At 37.4% G+C, this 19,457-nt stretch overlaps 2 protein-coding genes across 4 annotated transcripts in view; one reads left to right on the top strand and one right to left on the bottom strand.

Moving 5' to 3' along the window:
* LOC116507594 (TGF-beta receptor type-2-like) overlaps nucleotides 1-4,059 on the top strand; it is a 55,077-nt gene extending 51,018 nt beyond the window's left edge. Inside the window, exon 7 of the mRNA XM_032215841.1 lies at nucleotides 1,095-4,059. Within this exon, the coding sequence (XP_032071732.1) occupies nucleotides 1,095-1,304 (210 nt within the window). The 3' untranslated portion in view covers nucleotides 1,305-4,059. The remainder of the gene's footprint in view (nucleotides 1-1,094) is intronic.
* Nucleotides 2,811-19,457, bottom strand: part of OSBPL11 (oxysterol binding protein like 11) — a 76,043-nt gene continuing 59,396 nt past the window's right edge. For all 3 annotated transcript variants that reach the window (XM_032215819.1, XM_032215811.1, XM_032215829.1), the window contains exons 8-13: nucleotides 18,359-18,499; nucleotides 14,357-14,855; nucleotides 10,742-10,928; nucleotides 8,257-8,439; nucleotides 6,379-6,532; nucleotides 2,811-4,558 (exon numbers count right to left, since the gene is read on the bottom strand). In XM_032215819.1, the coding sequence (XP_032071710.1) occupies nucleotides 4,481-4,558; nucleotides 6,379-6,532; nucleotides 8,257-8,439; nucleotides 10,742-10,928; nucleotides 14,357-14,855; nucleotides 18,359-18,499 (1,242 nt within the window). In that variant the 3' untranslated portion in view covers nucleotides 2,811-4,480. The remainder of the gene's footprint in view (nucleotides 4,559-6,378; nucleotides 6,533-8,256; nucleotides 8,440-10,741; nucleotides 10,929-14,356; nucleotides 14,856-18,358; nucleotides 18,500-19,457) is intronic.

Raw genomic sequence — 19,457 nt, 5'->3', positions numbered from 1 at the left:
TATGCACATACATACATGTACAGCACACGTGCAAGTGTGATTACATAGGTAGATGGTGAAGGCTTTCGAAGACTGATTTCAGCTGGGGCTCCAGGTCCATGTCAGTTTTACAAAGGAGACCAAACTAAAAAATAGATAGGTCAGCACTACTTTTATTGTAGCAATTACAATAACAAAAACTTGCAAGCCTGAATGTGCTTCACCCCACCCCCACCCACCCCCGCCGCCTTTGAGTAATGTTTTCTCAAATTATTTTCTTGATCTGGGCTCAAGCTCCATTTATCTGACAGTTGCCTTGGTAGGGGCTATTTCTTGTATTCTTGGTGGTCATTTCTTCTGCCCTCTACATTCAGATAGCCACTTTCATGTGCTTCCCACTTAGCCTTGACTCCTACAGCATCCAGGAACCAAAGAACCTGCACTGAAAAATATGAGTTCAGATGGACCTGTGTAGATCATGGTCCTGGAGGCGTCGTCTCCAAACCAGTCAACGAAGCACCCCAGATAATCTATATGAGAAATTTTGCATTTGGAGAAAGAAAGCATCATTTCCAACCCAGAATAAACGAAGACCGTTTTAGGATGCCTTAGCAGGAAGTTGGGGGGGATAAGATGGAGACCATGGCATGAGGATCTGTCATTGTCAAGGTGGGATGGTGGATATTTAAGGGATTGTTTGTATTGTTAAGATTTGTCTCCTCAAGAAAATATGGCATTTTCAACTCAATTGTAGCTTTAATTGTGGAACTAAGATTAAAAGAATGGTTGAGTGTTAACAGTTTTATCAAACTTACATTAGGGAAAGGACTGGAGAGAGGTTGACAATGGAAGAGATGTCTCTTGGCAACAATTAAGCATGGGTGCTATTGTATTTGCACTGAATCCTCATCCCACCATTTATAGTACAACCAAGGAAATAAATCCTAGTCACAAAATTACCATTTATGAAATTAGAATGTCTAAATATTACAAATTTACCTGCATGAAATTTCCAGTAAAAGTGTTAGATCTAGGAATCTTATTTTTATGTATTTACAGCACGATTTGCTTTAGAATGGAAGTTACACTATAGTTTCCTTTTTTGTTCATTTCAGGGAATGCATTTTCTCTGCGACACCATCACAGAATGCTGGGATCATGATCCCGAAGCTAGGCTTACAGCCCATTGTGTCGCAGAGAGATTCAACTTGATGGAACAAACAGATTGTGATGACATTCTCAACAACAACAGCATCGACAATGAAGCAAACAAAATGGATTGTTCAAGAGATGAGAACCAAAATAATGACAGGAACATCCAATAACTAGAGAAATAAAAGCAGGACAGAACCACCAATAGGGCATGTTTTCCAAGAAATATATCATTAGCCCCATCATTTAGTTTCCTGGACAGATTAAAAAAATGTGTAAGACCCATTTATATTAAGATTATATTAAGGATTCACAGAATATTAATCATTTAATACTTTTTAAAAATGTACAGTGAAATGCAACAGGACTCCCAAGAATGAATGCTCTGCTGATTCCACATCAGCAAAATGGAAAGTGGTACTATAAGGGCTACAGTATAGATAAACCTTGCTGTGTGAATAAAAACCACTTGATGCTAAAGCAGATACCTTAATACACAAGGCATTTGTTTTTTTGCACTTAAAACATTTTTCTTCTTAAATATTAATTCTACCAGATGGACTAAATATTGACCCATCTATCTTTTTTTCTAAAGAATACTTTTTTAAAGAAGTTAACTGGGTAAAAACTGAGCTTTCTTATTTTTTAAAAAACAAATTCTTTTCAGAGATTTCCTAGTTTTAATACAGATTCAGATAATGCACAAAGGCAGATTACAGTTTGGCTTTGATTTAAATGTAACATGTAAAATCCGCCATCACATATTAGTGACATGTAAAAACTGCTATCACAGCTAATAAGTCATCATTTATGACTTACATATGTGGGAACCATGCCATTATGGGTTTAAGGAATAGTTGAGAAATCACTTCTTGGAATGTGTTAACCCAATGTCTTTGCTGTGAACTATTCAGTTATATCATTTAAAAAAATCTGTTAACCAATGTGAATCCAAAATCTAAATCTGCTAGCTCAATCCTGAAGTAACTTATTGTGAATTTTGCTTAGAAACAATCTTTTCTCCATTACAGCCACAGTCCATATTTTAACTGAAGAAAATGTGAATCGCTTGTGCTTTCTTTTTTTTTCTTCTTCTATATTTAAGAAGCATAAACAAATTTTCAATTTCAAGCCAATTCATGTGGACCCCAAAATAGAAGTTCAGCACAAACATCCTTCTCATCCAAGTTCCTTAGTTCTCCTCGTGAATTTAAGGCATCCACTGGACCCGTCCTGATATAAAGCTTGAGTTACAAATGGATTACATCATAAAACTTTCTACATGCATAAGTTTCAGTTATTTGCATATATGTGACTGTCTGCAATGTGTATCGTAACCAAAATGAAGTTCTGTTGAAACTTATTTTGGGATAAATTTGTTTAAAATTATGAACTGTCTGACATTTTTTCCCCATTGATTGGCACCTCTCATTGAATGTTCACACATTCCAAGTACATTTTTACTCAACAGAACTCTAAAGATCCTGGAAGCTGAACCCTTGCTTGCAAGATCTCAATTATCTAGAGTCACTATAAACTGGCATGTGAGTTTTTCTATGGAAGGAAGAAGAGAGATACTATCAGCAATTAAAAGCCATTAGGAAACTTAGCATCCACCCTCTGCAGCCCCAAGTACAATCAGATTACTTCGTTATTATTAAAGCAGAGAAAACAAAAAGTTCCTTTTGATCATTTTATTTCCGTCCCTCCCCGTTAATCACACATGGTATCATACACAACTCACAGTAAGGTTTCAGTGCATTTCACAACAAAAAGAAAAAAAAGAAATACCAGGAAATATCAACCTGTAGGCAGCTCATTCCTCTGAGTTCTTTTTAGTCTTTGTGGAATACAAGCGTGGTTATTTAACCACATTTGGGTGGTTAAATATACTAATATATCCCTGTGTATGGAAGAAAAATAAAAGCACTTGACAAACACACATACGCACACATTTTCATGATGGAAGGGAGACGCTGTTTTGTTTTTTGTTGACTATGGTATATACACTGATTGGAAGACTACATCATAAGAAATAGAGTAAGGCACAACTCTTAGAAAAATTAAGGTAGCTCATAGTAATAAGAATGAAAGCAATAAATCAGTACTATTCTTAATTGCCAGCAATTCTTGGACTTCAATAAAATATTGGTAATATAAAAACAAGGGGTACATTTACCTGACCATGAGTTCCTGATATCAGATTGCATTTGGTTTTGTATGCACCCCCATAGCAAAAAAAGCAAGCCTCTTCGGGTACTATAGAAAAATTAAAGGTACGGTCCCCTCTACTCGATGGGCACATAAAAATGTTTGACCATGAACAGAGAACAGAAAGGAAATTACTCACCTGAACAGCTCAGGTCACTCACTCACTTTGGCCGATGACCCAAGGAGCAAGAGGAGAGAGAAGGGCAGAGATATAAAGCAACTTTTTTTTTAAGAAAAAAAAGTTGCATAAATCAAGTCTCAATCTTCTTTTATAAGGAGACTAAATATTTTCATGGTATTTACAGCGTGAAACAATTACAAACAGCTCATGAAGGAAATAGGGGGGAAAATCAGCTGGAAATTGATCTGAATTTTACCCTCTGCCCCATCTTCCTCTTCCACTTTATTTTATTTTATTTTTTGCAGGCAGGAGGGCGGGAAAAACCCCTTACTTAACAATTCTAATCTACACTACAATTTTTTAAATATGATGTAGCTTACACAAATCCCCCATTCTTCCACAGCTATGCACACATTTCCCTCCAAGAAACAACTTTAAAAATTAGTGTCAAGTTCTGATCCAGGCATCTCATAATACTGATTCCAAGGTCAGATCTATGAAAAGTTTTCCTCTTCATGATTTTCAGCAAAAGGTAATCCAAAGCAGCAAAAAAAAGTAGCTTCTCTTTACAGGAGCACTAAAGTAGTTCAGATATGGGTGCAAACTGAACCCCAGATTTTAAAAACACTTTTCTGGTTTTATTCCGGATGTATATCCATTGGAGCAAAATAGCCTAGCCAATTCTCAATGCCTCTGCATCTAAGTTGGTTGGTTTGGTGGTTTTTTTAACACAGTTTTTGCAGAGTGTGCTTAAAAAGACAATGTCCAAATAAAATGTTGAGTGCCAGATAAAGATGGTTGGTTTTTAAATGAGGGAGCAGAAACATAGCCGGAAATGTCCTTTCTCCTACCTTTTGATTTCCTATAACTTTAAAGTGCCCTAAAAGTTTTATTCTTTTCTGCTTATTTAATTTTGTGCAATTGTATAAAAATCCAAAAGGACTCATAATCAAGATACAGCATTTTGGAAGTTGTACAGATTAGACAAAAGAGAAGAATTATTATGAAGAAATGTGTCTAGTTAGTGTCCACTTCATGATTTTGTACTGCAACCATCCTTTTCCAGAGAGGGTTATAATAAACCCAGCCATCTCCCTGCAAAGAGAGAACAGATTGAATACCTGAATGGTTTCCACATTAACCCAACAGAAAACACACATTGCCCTAAGCATCAAATAGTCTGTATCTTTGTATATCATTAACCCATAAGATCCCAAACTATAACTTGATTATTCCCACTCACTACAGCTGAAAGCCACAGCAGACCAAGCTTGGACATTGTAGGCCATAATGGATGGTTTAAAACTTAAAGGGAAGTCTGCCCTCTGGTGGACATGAATGGAGACAGACAAAAAGTGGTTACAGGAGCCCAGGACACTGTGACCTTATTCTCACAGAAGAAAACTATGGGTTGTATTCAATTTAAAAGTGCTAATGGGTTATCTGAACCTTCAAAACACAGCAGGAAATCTAGTGTAGTGCCAGTTTTGAGACATTTTCCTATCTAGTACATTATACCAGCACTTGTTTTATAAGTCAATATAGCTGCCACGTTAAATCCCATTCAAGCCATGAGCTCTCTTAGCCACTGTAATCTCAACCAGCAATTCAGGGAATAAATGTGAAAGAAAGGAGACAGATGAAGTATACTACAATCTTGAGATCAGACAGCAGTTTTACAATAAAAATAAAGAGAAGGCAAGAGCATTTTGTCAACTTAACTTTTGACAAGGAATTAGGTCAGTAATTGTGATTTATTTTAAGTAGTCCATGCTGTGTGGACATAGGAAGTAGGTAAAATTTTTAGCAACTTGTCTTTTAACTTCCTCACATTAATGTGTACTTTTATCCTTTCCCCTGAAATATATAATCAATGTTAATACTTACAGAACCAATGCTGAAGTAAACAGGCCAGACCAACCAAAACCTCCCTCTGAACTCTTAGCATGTTATCCTACATTCCACATTGCTTAAACCTCATCCCCAAATACTGTGTTCTGTTCTAGTACTACTATGCAAAAAATACAGGGAAGGGCTACGAGAATGACCAGGTGAGCAAAGACTGGATCTTAGGAGAATCATGGCCATGATAAGCTTTGGTAAAAGGGGCAGATGAGGTGATCACACTTCACCACCTGACGTGTGATTGCTTGGAGGAAAGCCATGACAACTTCTCTAATGTCTAGAGTGGAATAATAGCCTTGTAACAAGTGGATTTCAGTTCAGGAGGAGCCAGAAAAACTTACTAAGCTTCCCTCTGAAGTATGTGCCCAACTATCTCTCAGCACAAGCCTTTAAAACAGATCCCTACATTGGACAGAGGATTGCTGATGGAACTGCCCCACCTCCCCCTTTCAACTCTTATGATTCTACAAAGAAGTCGAACCAAAGCTACATCTGAAAACTTGTAAAATGAAGAGAAGAGGTGTGAATCTGTATTGCGGCTAGGAAAAATATATTTGGGGCGGTGGGGGGAGAGGAATAGAAGCAGAACAAGAGAGACCAATGCTTGCAGCCCACTCACTGCCATCGTATCTCTTCTCAGCTTCCTTTGCACATGCAACCATGTCCAGAGCAGAGAGAAAAAAGTGTAAGGGGACCTGAATATATCTGAAGAAGACCGCCAGGGCACTGGCTGAGGAGTTTCCATTTCATATCTATGGACGAAGGAACTTACCTTGCATTGCTCTTCTGTTTAGATAACAACTGTGTGCAATGCCAAAAAATAAAAAATAGGCACGAGAAAATGCCCTCCTGGGAAAATACCCTCATGTCTGCTGCAGGCCTTGAAACTCATACAGGGGAACCAGTGTTTGAGGCCTCCATGGTATTTCAAAGCTAAGCATGCAGCAATGGCCCTATTTGGGGCTTGAAGGTTCACCTTTCCACTCTTCTGTTTATGTTTCATTACTTACATCCTTAACGAAGTGTTTCGTCTGCCAAGGGGTGCCTGTCTCCATCCGGAGCCTCTCCTCATTTCGCTGCTGTTCTTCAAGGGCTTTCTTATGCTCTGTGGCCTTTTCAATGTCCCCTTGCCTCAAGGACTCCGTCACGTGTTGCCAGAGTTTCCTGAATTTGACAGGGAGGAAGGGAATGCAAGCTGAGGCTGTTTGCCACCTTTGCTAAATGCAAATATAACCAGAATGAATGTAAAAAGGTGGATTGAGGTGACAAAAACTATTGAATACTCCAGGAATCTGCCCTTACTGTCCTTCAGGTGCTGGAATCATGAATGTATTTGAACCAAAAAAATCTATGTCAGTTCTCAAGTATAGCATGATTAGTAGGCTGAAAATAAGTTACTCCTTTCCAACAGCTGCCCAGATCTGCTTTGCCTCTCAATCGGGTCCTGCCATGCCCTCTTGCTAAAGAAGCTTTTCTTACTTCTTGGTTAAAACTATGGGTTATCTACTCTTCACTTCCCTTTAAATTTTACTCAGCCCTTTCCCATTCTCATAATTCACTTATTATCATCTCATGGGGTGGAAACTGGTATTGTCACCTTCTTCATTGAAACACTTTGTTGTCTAAAAATAGAGCTTCTAAACCAGAACGAATACTTGCTTCATCCTTTGTTTTTTTGCTAATGGCTCCCCTGATCTTACAACTATCCCCCTCAGACCTATCTTAGCTCAAACGATCATTATAAGGCAAAGGATTAGAACAGTGTTTCTCAACCTAGGCAACTTTAAGGCATGCTGGCTGGGGAATTCTACGAGTTGAAGTCTACCGCATGTCTTAAAGTTGCCAAGGTTGAGAAAACACTGGATTAGAAGGTCACCTTTTAAAGTTTTAGCCAACTAACGCCTGCAATCTCACGGTAGCACTAAACAAGCAGCCCATCTGTAATTTCTTCCAGTGTTCTCCTGCAATGTCCAAGAAACTATGTCCCCCCCCCAGGCCTCCACCCAAAATGACAAATTTAACATTGTTTTTCAAGATCACCACAAACCCCATGTTCCAAAAATAACTGGTGTCACTGGGGAGCCACATGTGGCAGTTGTATCTGTGGTTAGTTTTTCAATTAAGAGAATGGATGATTCTTCCCTGATTTACATAAAGGGGGATTGAAAGACACAAGGAAATGCCCAACTATTGGTTATATTTCAGTGTGTACTAGAATAAAATTATCACTCACTTAAGACATCCCAGCATTTCCTATATGGATATGCTTTTTTAAAAAAAAGTTTAGAAAACTGAATATTTAACAACTGGATACACTTGATAAAGATGAGTAAATTATTGCCATTATATATCAAGTTAGATACAACTGGAAACAGACCATGGCACTGAATTAACAAGTTGCATTAATGAACAATCCTGGGATAGGGGTAAGCAGCTTTTTCTTGGTGAAGAGCTGCATCTTGCTCCTCCAACCAATTAGACACTGGAAGGTACACCACCAGAAAAACAGTAACATCCCAGTATGGAGCAGATCCAGTTTTCTAAGCCTATTCAGAAGGTGAGATTCAAGTTTTTAAGTTCATGAATGGGAATGAAAAGCCTCTGGACAATGAACTACTTCCCGTTTTATTCTTTAAAAGCAGCTAAGGTTGACCCCCCTCCTCCCAGAACCAATAGGCTAAAATCAAATCTATTCTGAGGAGGAAGCTACTTGCAGGCCATAATTTGCCTGTTGTAACGGACATGCAAAACACATGTACAGACGCTGGAATGTCAAATAATGATCTTTAGTTGAAAATGAGGGAAATCGTACAGTCTGAGCTACATACTATAGGCGTCTGAAATTATGTTCCATTTTAAGAGATAATTTCGAAAACAGTTTCTCTCACCTGGACTCAAAAGGCCCTTGCTTTTCTATAGGCCGCACCCTTTTCCGTGTCACAGATAACTTTGACAAATCCATACATTTAGTTTCTCCGTTACTGTAAGTGAACTCAAGAATACTATTCCATTCACCTTGTACTTTACAAACCACTGTGTTAGTAGCATTGTGCTTCACCTCACCCGTGACCCTGAAAGCAGCAGGAAAAAAGATATGATAAAAAATAACCTGGAGATGACAATGATATATTGCTCAACTATATAAACAAGACGCAATGCAGAACTTGGCACAGTTATAAATGGCTACTGCCAGCAATCTTTTTTACATCCCTATTAAAAAAAACAACTTGCATTTCCGATGCTAATGAAAACTGTTCACTTTTTGCATTTTGTTCACAGATCTTTATGTAAAATGAATTTTGCATTTTAAAATAAATAAAATTGTTTTAGTATTAATAATCACCAATACAAGATAATAAATATACTGTGGTATATCAAGTAATGTTAAAAATATAATGAAGGTTCTTTGCCCAATTTACTATACCACCAACACAGTAGTTTTGCTTAGAGTATAGTGTTTAGCTGAGGCTATAAATTCCTCTTACAGAGAGATATTATACTCAGTATACATGCTAATAGACAGTAAAATTTGGAATGGATTAAAAAAAAACTGATACACTGATCAAGGAAATCTTGCTTTTCTACCTACCGTATCAATCAATTAAATTCATTTTATATAATGTTCTACAGAACTTATACTATTCAAATAATACAGTGAATTAGTATAAATCATTTTAAATGATACTACCACAGCCAGAAATAAATCACAAAATGTTATTTAAGCAAAGAAGCAATTCATGTTGCAGCATTTCGGCCATTAGCAATGTATTCCCTGTGAAATGTATAGTGAATATAAAATGCCTGAGAAAGTTCTGAAAAATACCACTCTCTATTACAGCAGTATTTAAAAAAATACTTTTTCTCCATCTCTGTTGGCTATCTAAGGACAAACAAAATAGCTAAGAGAAAAAAAGAAACCAAAGCCTTATGGAAAATGTGAGCTAGACATACACATACTTCCAAATGCTGCTGTGAAACTGCTATAATATTTTGATTTCTTGCAAAGGAAGGGTCTAATTTCAATAAACTTATTCTGAGTATGGAACATCCCAGTGTCCTCTAGAATGTTCTGTTTTTCTCCCAAACTATGATCCTGTCACTGTAGAATGACTTAGGACCAAACGTACATCCAGAACACCATACACCAATCTGCTTCTGAAAGACAGATTTCTGGAGAATCACAGTCACTGGAACAATGAGTATATTTGCATAGTTCAACAATAAACCAAGTGGTTGGTTTTCTTATTAAATCTAATTCTATGCTGCTAAGTAATACACTAAGTGTCTAGGGATACTAAGCATATTACTAGACATTTCACTATTTCAGTGGCTAGGGGAAATGTTCCAAAATGAAGACACCACTGCCAAGAAGAGCTTCCTTTGACTGCAACATTGGCATGTGGAGAAGCCTCTGATGAGTGCAGCAATTGTCAAACCTGTCACAATACCCTTGAGAAACCTTGATTCGGTCTTGGTAGGCCATGGGCTGCTAGAAAATCAGGTTCTGCAGAAAACGGCAGAATGTAATTTGGGATACCTGTAGCATTTTCAGGCTAGGACTGGTAAGAGACATTTCCAAATATTCCTAAAACTATTGAAACCAGTTACAGGCAGTCCTCGACTTATGACCACAATTGTGCCTAAAATTTCTGTTGCTAAATGGAACATTTGTTAAGTGAGTTTTGCCCCATTTTACAATCTTTCTTGCCACAGTTGTTGAGTGAATCACTGCAACTGTTAAGTTAATAACACAGTTGTTAAGTGAATTGGGCATCCCCATTGACTTTGTTTGTTGCCAAGCATCCGAATTTTGATCACCTGACCATGGGGATAGTGCAATGGTCGTAAAAGTGAAACATGGTCATAAGTCACTTTTTTCAGTGCTGTTGTGACTTTGAACAGTCACTAAATGAACTGTTGTTCGTCGAGGATTACCTGTATTGAATGAACATGCTCCAGATGCTACATTAAGGTTCTTCCAATAGGGTTGAAAAAAACCATTATTCCTCTTTTTTTTAAAAAAGCTAAGAAAATACCTATCCAGACATGTTTGGTAGTTATAGCCTTAGAGACAAGATAAGCAAGGGCATTTATTGGATGTTTTTGCTTGGAACTTAATTCTGACAAAATTTGTAGAATTTTGTCAAGCCATTGAAGAATACTTTGCAATTAAATTTAAAAGTATTTCACAAAAATCTTACTTTGATGCATTTTCCAAATCTTCAGCATAAACAAAAAGATGAATTGAGGCATAAGTACTATAATTTCTAGTATCTCATTTCAAGAGTATTTCAGAAACACACATAATCTATTGACAATACTGCACAGTGCTACAGTTTAAAAAAAAAAAATCCTGCCAACAGGAATACTTGCCGGTGAAGTTTGCCACCATAGAAAGGCTTGGTATGAAACGTAATACTTGCAGAATACCCCGTTTTTGCACAATTAACACTGACTTTCCCTCCCAGTTCTACCCAGGGAACTGTCAAAATTGATCGAGCATATGCACAAGGCAAGGAGAACGTGTATTCCTCTCCAAGTTCCAGAAGACTTAAAGTACCTGTGAGGGAGGAAAGAAAAAATATGAAATCCACATTAACTAAAAGCAACTCATGTCTTCTGTCCTTACATCACCAAGATGTTGCAGAGGTTCATGCTGGGCCTCTATGCAGATCCTGCATTTTGCTATCATTCTCATTCTGTATTACCAGTCAGTTTTGCAATGCAAGATTACTTAAATGACCGCAAACAAAAATAATCTCATCTTTGTACCACTAGATAAACTTGACTTGAGGGAACATATTCATTGTAAAGAGAGAGAAAAAACAGGGTTGGGGCAATTTATCCAACAGGGATAAATTAAGCAATTCATTTATAGATTTTTTTTCTTCCATGCAAAAAAAATTAGATCACTTTTAATTGGGTTTTTCAAACTGAATTCCATGAAACGTTCGGGTTCTGGAAGGAATAGATTCCATGTGATTAAGAAAAAAATTATGAAAAAGCTTAATCCCCTGTAGGGAGGGTTCCCCCTCCTTTTAATCACTAAAATGCAGAAGAAGAAGTGGAGCTGGTCACCAACATTCAGAAACTCCACCCCTCTAGACCAGAGGTTTGGGGAACTTTTTTTTTTTTAACAGTTTCCAAGTCTGGAAAAAGTTTGAAAGCTCCAAAGTGAGGCCACCTCAACCTGGTGCCAAGATGAACAGCAAACCCCACAATCTTCTCAGCCAGGGGCGGGCAAATAATTTTCCCAAGAGGCTGCATGGGAAACTGGGACTGATGTGGCGGGTCAAACCAATAGGGCTGCCGTGGCCACTACTGTGACCCAGACAGGGACAGCCAAAGGATTGGATGTGGTCCACAGGCCATAAGAGATCAGAAGTGGACCATGGGCCGTAGAACACCGAGGTCTGCTCTTAGCCATTATGGTGGGTTAACATTATTAGCTCTGTAATCCAGTACATCTGGGGAACAACTTGCTTTTTGTGCAGTGATTTCTATTATTCCCACTCTCTTAAATTTATGCTTTTCTGAGGTGATAGTAAAGACAGGATAAAAACAAACTAATTAAAAACAAAAGTCATAAATATTGCCATATAGCTTCATATTACAAACATGAGATGTGGAGCAAAACTGGCAGACTTGAGCTGGATAAGCATCAACTATCAAAGCCAATTATTTATAAGTAATGTTACAGATTCACCAAAAGGGTTTACAGACCTAAAATGTGGCATAAATGGAAATGTATAAGCAGAAGAAAATTGAGGAAAAAAAACCTGGATGAAACACACAAGAGATCACCTGATTGGAGAAAAAATTCACATATGGAAATTAGGAAACCTGTGGAGATTGAAGCAACATTAATTATCTCTTCAATCATGAAACCTAAAAGTCATCTTGCTTCTAAAACAAAAACCTATATGCTAGCTCTATTATGCTTGTTATAACTCTCAAAACATTTCTCCTAACACCTTTGTGATATAGAGAAGCCTTTATTACAATTAATTATCAGAGCAATTGTCTTTGTTTGCCCTTACAAGGCGTTTCATATTTCATTTTTTAAAAATCTGGTTTCTCCCAGACAAGAACAAAATGCATTGTTTGGCAGGGTCCGGCATTTTGAGACAACTCAATCCAGTCTCTCTCCCTTTTTGATAGAATAAACAATTAAATTAACTATAGGAATGAGGTAGACATTATGGCCCAATTTCAGCAAATCATTCAATAGAGCCTCCCTTGAGATCAGAGTGGAAAATATGGCAAAATACAGACTGGACGATACTGGCATAAGTTGGATTCAGAACAATCATACCCACACAAAAATATATAAAAGGAATCATGTCAAGATGGAATGATTACAAGTAGTTCTCATTTAGCAGAATGAGAGAAGCCACAAATGAGATCTGCAACGCTGTTAAGTGAAATGCTCACTAAGCAAAAATGCTCCTGTGCTTATAATCTTACTTCAGCTTTCCTTTGGTTTATGGGCCTGCAAAGGTCATAAATGAGAGGATTGATTGTAAAGTTACTTTTTCATTACTGTCGTAGCTGTGGAATTCATCACTAAAAGAGAAATTTTATAGAGAGTTTTATTCTAGGCCCTCATATATATATATACCTTGGAGAAATTAGTAAATTAAAAAAATCCTGTGAGGTAAAAATGAGGAAGATAGCAGAAGGCAGTATTAAGATAAGAAGGGCTTTAATAAACCAGAACAATGAGAAAATCCAGGAAGGTGAATTTCAACACAGAAAAAATGAAGAGTCTTTCGTATGGGAAGAAAAAATGAAAGGTGTGAGTTCAGGAAGTGGCGGATTACAAGCAAACAATAGTGTGATACAGCTGGGGCGGGGGAAGCAAATTCAGTCCCAGACTGCATCAACAGAAGGATTTAATCAAGAGAGGACACCATTTCTCTATTCTACATTGCTAAGAGCACATCTGGAACATCATGTTCAGTTCTTGGTGCTGCATTTTAGGAATTGACCTTGCCAAACCAGGGTCTGTCCAGAGGATTGGAACGGAGATGACAAGGGGCCTGGAAGGAAAAACTTAAGCTTGGTTGAGGTATTGTATGTGTTTATTCTGGAGAAGGGAAGACTGTGAGGAGACATAATAGTTGTACTCAAGTATAGGAATTGCTGTCGCATAAAAGACATTGTAGATTTGTTCAGGGGCCTTTCAGGTAGATAGAAAAGGAATAATGAGTATAAATTACACAGCAACAGATTACAACTAGTCATGAGGAAGAACTTTCAAGGAATTACTAAACAACAGACTGCCTTACAGGTGGCGATCTTTCTTTCACTTTAAGTATTTAACTAGTAGCTGCATGGCCATTTGTTAGGGACGTTACAGTGTTATTCCCATACTAGGCAGAGACCATGCTAGATTATCTCCTGGGTCTCTTTCCAACTTTAACTCCCATATAGGTAGTCCTCGATGTACAGCCATTTTTTATTGATTGAAATTGCAACAGCACTTAAAAAGTGACTTATGGCCAGTTTTCACACGTGTTGCAGCATCCCCATGATCAAGCGATTGATATTTGGACGCTTGGCAACTGGCTTGTATTTATGACCGGTGCACTGTCCCGGAGTCATGTGTTCACCATCTGTAACCTTCCCAACTGGCTTCCAACTAGCAAAGTCAAAGAGGGAAGTCAGATTCACTTAATGACCGCATGATTCACCTAGCAAGTGTGGCAAAAAGGTCATAAAATGAGACAAAACTCACTTAACAAGTGCCCTGCTTAGCAACAGAAATTTTGGACTCAACTGTGGTCTTAAGTCAAGGACTACCAATAATTACCAGCCTGTTATCCAACACTTTAGGAAGTCATTAGACTGGAACAGGCTGTGTCAAGGATGAGCAATACACCACAGGTCGATCAATAATCTATTCTTTCTAAAATGAAGCTCTCCAGAGCTGTAGATCACAACTGTCCAAAGAGCGTAAGGAGCACTGCAACATTTCCCACTTACCTTCACCAACCATGGTTACGCCTATTGACATGCCTAGGAATTTACTTTTTGTCCAAACATGGGCGTTAACGCACATCTTTCTCTCCACACATTCAGCATAGAACCCTGAGACCGGAGGATGATGGGACACTTGTTCTGCGACAAATCGGACAGTGTAAGAGTCTGACTCTTCTTGAGTCTGGCTCTCTTCTGAAACAGGCACTTGCTCGGAGGCAGAATGAGATGAAGAGTTACTATTAGTGGCATTCAGTACATCGCTCTTCCCCATCTTCCACGAACAGTGAAATGTTTCCCCGATGATTGGATTGTATGGTTTTTTGGCAATTGCCCCTTTGCGTCCTTCGTGAAAGGAAGTGAGATAATACTCAACAAAACGGATCATCCTCTCCTCAGGACTTGTGCCATTGGAAATGGAAATGAACAGATCTGGATGGGACATGAAATCAGCATACATTTCCAACAAAGAGCGCTTCTCTAAAATAAAAGTGGGAAGAACCACCTACAATAAAAGGAAACAACATTACAGTAACATGCATAATAACCTTCTGATTTTCTTTTCTTTTTTTAGAGGGCCAACAAGGGGTGTGGGAGAGAGAAATGCTTTAATGGAAGGCACAATGGTATACATGACAGTTGTACATTTGTGGCTTTTAATGTTTTGATATTTTCTCATACATAGTGCTTTTATGCTTCCACAAGACATTTAAAGGGGAGGGGGAGGGGAGGGAGAGGAGGAGTTGACTCAGCCTTCCATCCTTCTGAGGTCGGTAAAACAAGGACCCAGATTGTTGGGAACAATATGCTGACTCTGTAAATTGTGTACAGAAGGCTGTAAAGCACTGTGAACTGGTAGTCCAAGTTCAAGTGTTGAGGAGGAGGAGGAGGAGGAGGAGGAAAGTTTAAACTATCACTGTTCACTATGTCTTTTTATGCACTCTATTCTTGTAAGCAATCATTGCTTTGGCCTGGCTTGTATAAGTTTTACATATTTCATTGATCACGATCACATTTGTAATCCAAATTCATTTAAAATCCATTTAGTCTTGACCCTACACCTTTGTGTTATGTCACACATGCTTCTTCAGCAACCCATTCCTGTTGTATTCAACTTATATTTTTAAGTTTCTTTTGGTATGCCCAACTCATGTACAGAGCATAGCACATTTTTAGTTATTTACTGACAATGGAACACCCACTGCTTTTCAACCAGCCTTTTCACATCTTAAAATTGATTTAGCTACATTTCCCTCTTTAGGAAATATTCTGCCAAGGCACACAAAGTAACTGCTTTGGTTTTTTCACTACATATATATATAATTTCCAATTGTTCTCTCCATTTTCCCCATCAAACACAACTACTTCAGTCTTGATACATTAACTTGCAAACCCACAATGTTCACCCCATCATCATTTTTAAGTTCAGTGAAGATCATTTGGATTCTTCTAAAAGAAACATGTTATCACTTGTATACACAAACTTCCAAATCACTTCCAACATTGGCTATACAGATGTGCATCTATATAGACAAGGGGACATCACAAATCCTTGTCTCATTCCCTGTTCTACACTGAACAGTTCATTAACTTTACAATTTAGTCTCACACCTGCTTTGCTTTCATCATCACATACGGCTTTTGTTGCATTCAGCAACCAACCTTAAATTTCACACCAAAATAGACACATCAAACCTTCCATAATTCCTCTTAGCATATTGTTTTCTCTAAGTTGGCCAACATACAATAAACTTACTTTCTCACATTCATGTTTAACAAGGACTTGTTGAAAATCAAATCACACACTCTTTGCCTGGCACAAAGCCACACTGAACTTATTTCACTTAGTGTCAATCAAAATTCTGCCGAACGGCTTTCCAGGCAGACTTAACAAACTAATTGCTCTGTTGTTGTTGTTTTTGCATTCTTTTTTTATAGAGGGAAAAGAACCACTTCAGTCTTCCCATCAACAGTTACAAATGTACACACATGTGTACATGCATACACATACTAGAAAACTCACAAAATCATATCAACATATTAACATGTTTCCAGTTATGCCATCTACATCTGCAACATTGCTATTTTTAAAGATAGCAATGTTGCAGCATTGGAGCATTTTTAAAAAATTCTTTTTTTGGACCCTAAGGTTTTTCCAGCATTTATTTCAATTTCATTCTTAGGATATATATTTCTTTCACTTCTTTATCAATCTCTTTTTGGATTTTCATCCAAAATAATTTCATTTTTTATTCCATTCCATTAGCTTTGCTGGGGGATCCCTTTTTTAGTCCTTTTCCACACATCTGCAAACTATTTTTTTAATTCCCATCAACGTTTTTAATTTCCATCCTCTTTTAATTTTAATCAAGACTTGCTCTAATCCAATTCTCAGGAACTATTTTTGTTTTATGCACATTATACAGCAAATCTCACACTCTCACACTTTCAGCCTTCATTCTCTCATGTGTATTTTTCTCATCAACAGTCTCTTTCAGCTTCTTGCTCCATCAACCATTCTTTTTGTTACTTCTCATTAGCATAACTTCACACATTTCTGTGAGATGCCGAAACAAAATTCCTTTCATTCTTTTCCAAGCAGCTTTCATGTTTTTTCCTTATTTCCTTATTCTTGAGAGAATAATCTACCTTTTAATTTTTTTTATACAGCCCTAGTACTTTCTCTTCCTGCAATTAATTTACTTTCACTCTTTTTTCTTTCACGTCTTTCTTTTTCTCCTATATCAATTTCCACCCCCAAGACAAAATTTTTCTGAAGATAAAAAGAAAATGACATCCCACATATTAAGACTGGATTTAGAAAATGTGCTATTTGGTTTGTTGACTTCTAAGATGTCTTTAGGCTGTAAAACTAGTAAGATCTGTTTTGATTTATAGCATGTTAAAGAAAAAAACAAAGTATATGTGAATTTATATCTATATATGAATCTCTAAGTTTCATTTTATTTATCTTGTTTATCCTGCTGTATTTTCATTAATAAGCAAAAAATACAAGTTTTCTGACTTACATTCTCAGAATCTTTCATTAGGAATCAAGTTAATCATGCTTTTTCATTCACTACTTTTCACTCAGGCAAAACATTATGCAACTATCACAACCCATGGACTCCTATTGTCATAGGCACTCACACAATCTAGATGACACTAATTCATACTTTCTGACATACATCCTAGTCCTTTTGTTCATAGTTAATCTTAAAGCATGACCTCCTGCATCTATTCATCAACTCTACTCCACAACACTAGGCCATTTTCATTCTAATATATTAGTTTTCTTTCAGTATCACAGACACAGAGCATATCTTTCTTCCCCCCGCCCTTTCATTCCTGAATTCATATTCTTTGCCATTTACTCTACTTACTTTCTAAGTCACATTTTTTTCGTATGACTCTGAAATCACCACATGAACCCATGCAACTTAATCAATTGATGCTTTCACTTTTTTTGAAAAATAGAGAAGGTTATCAGCCTGTGTAATATCCATGCAACTCCCAGCATTCTTTGCTAATGGCAAGGGCCACAAGTGTTAGTTTTGATACCTTTTGCTCAGTATTTCATAAGAGCAACCAAAGCTCAATTTTACCCCAATCAGACTCATAGTATTCTAAGGCACTTGGGGCCTGTAAGACTATCTTGTAAGTCAACAAACTATTGCTAAATCTCATCAATTAGGAGGTACTTGCAATGTACTGACATACAAAAATGATACAAGCAATATGCAACAGTGTGAATTATACAGTTACACCATGAACATGTCTTAAAAACTCACAAACCTAAATAGGTTTTGAAAATAGAGCAAGCAGCTCATTTCAGATCCATTAATGGGCAAATCCTAAACATCAAGTTTGAGATAATGATTTTAATATGATGGTTGAATCCTAAGTCAGTTCTCTGAATGAACTATAACATGGCATGGCTAGGACGAATTACAGTTTATAGGAGCACATTTCTCTGCTTTTAATACAGATCAGTATTTAGTAACTTACTCTTGTTAAGTCCATGCCAAGTTTGAGTTGAGAAAGAAGGTGCAAGATAACACTGCGCTGTTCTTCCACAGCTCCAAGGTCATCTTCTTTATTCTCACATGTGTCTTCCAACTCATCTTCTGGATTTATTTCCTCTGGTTCCTGGGATAAATTCCAAAAAAACCATAAGGTATTTAAAATACTTTAGTATTCCAAACTATTTGTTGCTCCAATTCAGTATAGGCAACTTTTTAAATCCTAGAAACAGTGTTTCTTTATTTAAACAACGAATGATATCAAGCGCCATATATATACATTCTCCTTCTCTTAGCCTACCTACAGATGAGGCTTTACACTATAATAAGGTCCTATAATGGTTTGGGTTTTTTTAGTACTGGCAATGCAACCAACTCACATATTAAATTATGTTACAATGTGGAATTTGCATCAAATAATCTTTGCAGCAAACAATAATTAAATCTCTTCTGCACAGAAACCCATAGAAGAAAGCAGCCTATTTTTATCTAGATATCATGCCTTCCAGAGGGAGCTGTTGCTGTAGGTGAAGTATCTCTTTCTATTTCTTTTCCCTGCTGTTCTCTTTACACTCTCCCAACAAACACACAAACGTTTAGATTCTATCACTTTACCATTCTACTAGGTTATCAGAATTTTTTCCACAATTCAAGCTCATTATTTTTTTCCTTGCGTTTATATAACATGTGGCTTGGTTTCACTTCTGCATGTCATTTGTCACCAGACAAATGTGACGTTTCCTAAGGCCACGGTCCATGTGCAGGTGTCATTGGATACTTCTATTACTGCAACAGCTATCCAGATGCCTTCTCAGCCATCTGAAGCGGAGAGCTGATAATTATTTCAGCCTGGCTAAAGAAAACTCCCAAAATCACAAGACGACGTCTGATTTACTTTGGCCATGTCTTGCATGCCACTTCATCGGAGAATTCAACAATGCTGGGAATGGGTAAGTGGAACAAGAAGAAGGGGCAAGCAAAGAACACACTGGCCTGATAACATCAAAGCTGATACAAAAATGAACATCCAATAACTGAAAGAAGCTATGCTTGACAGGGTAGCACGGAGATCACTTGCCTATAAA

The sequence above is a fragment of the Thamnophis elegans genome, chromosome 1, assembly GCF_009769535.1.
Source record: "Thamnophis elegans isolate rThaEle1 chromosome 1, rThaEle1.pri, whole genome shotgun sequence".
In the NCBI taxonomy this organism is placed as follows: domain Eukaryota; kingdom Metazoa; phylum Chordata; class Lepidosauria; order Squamata; family Colubridae; genus Thamnophis; species Thamnophis elegans.
Note: the sequence above shows the minus strand (reverse complement) of the source record. Positions and strands in the feature narration are given on the sequence as shown.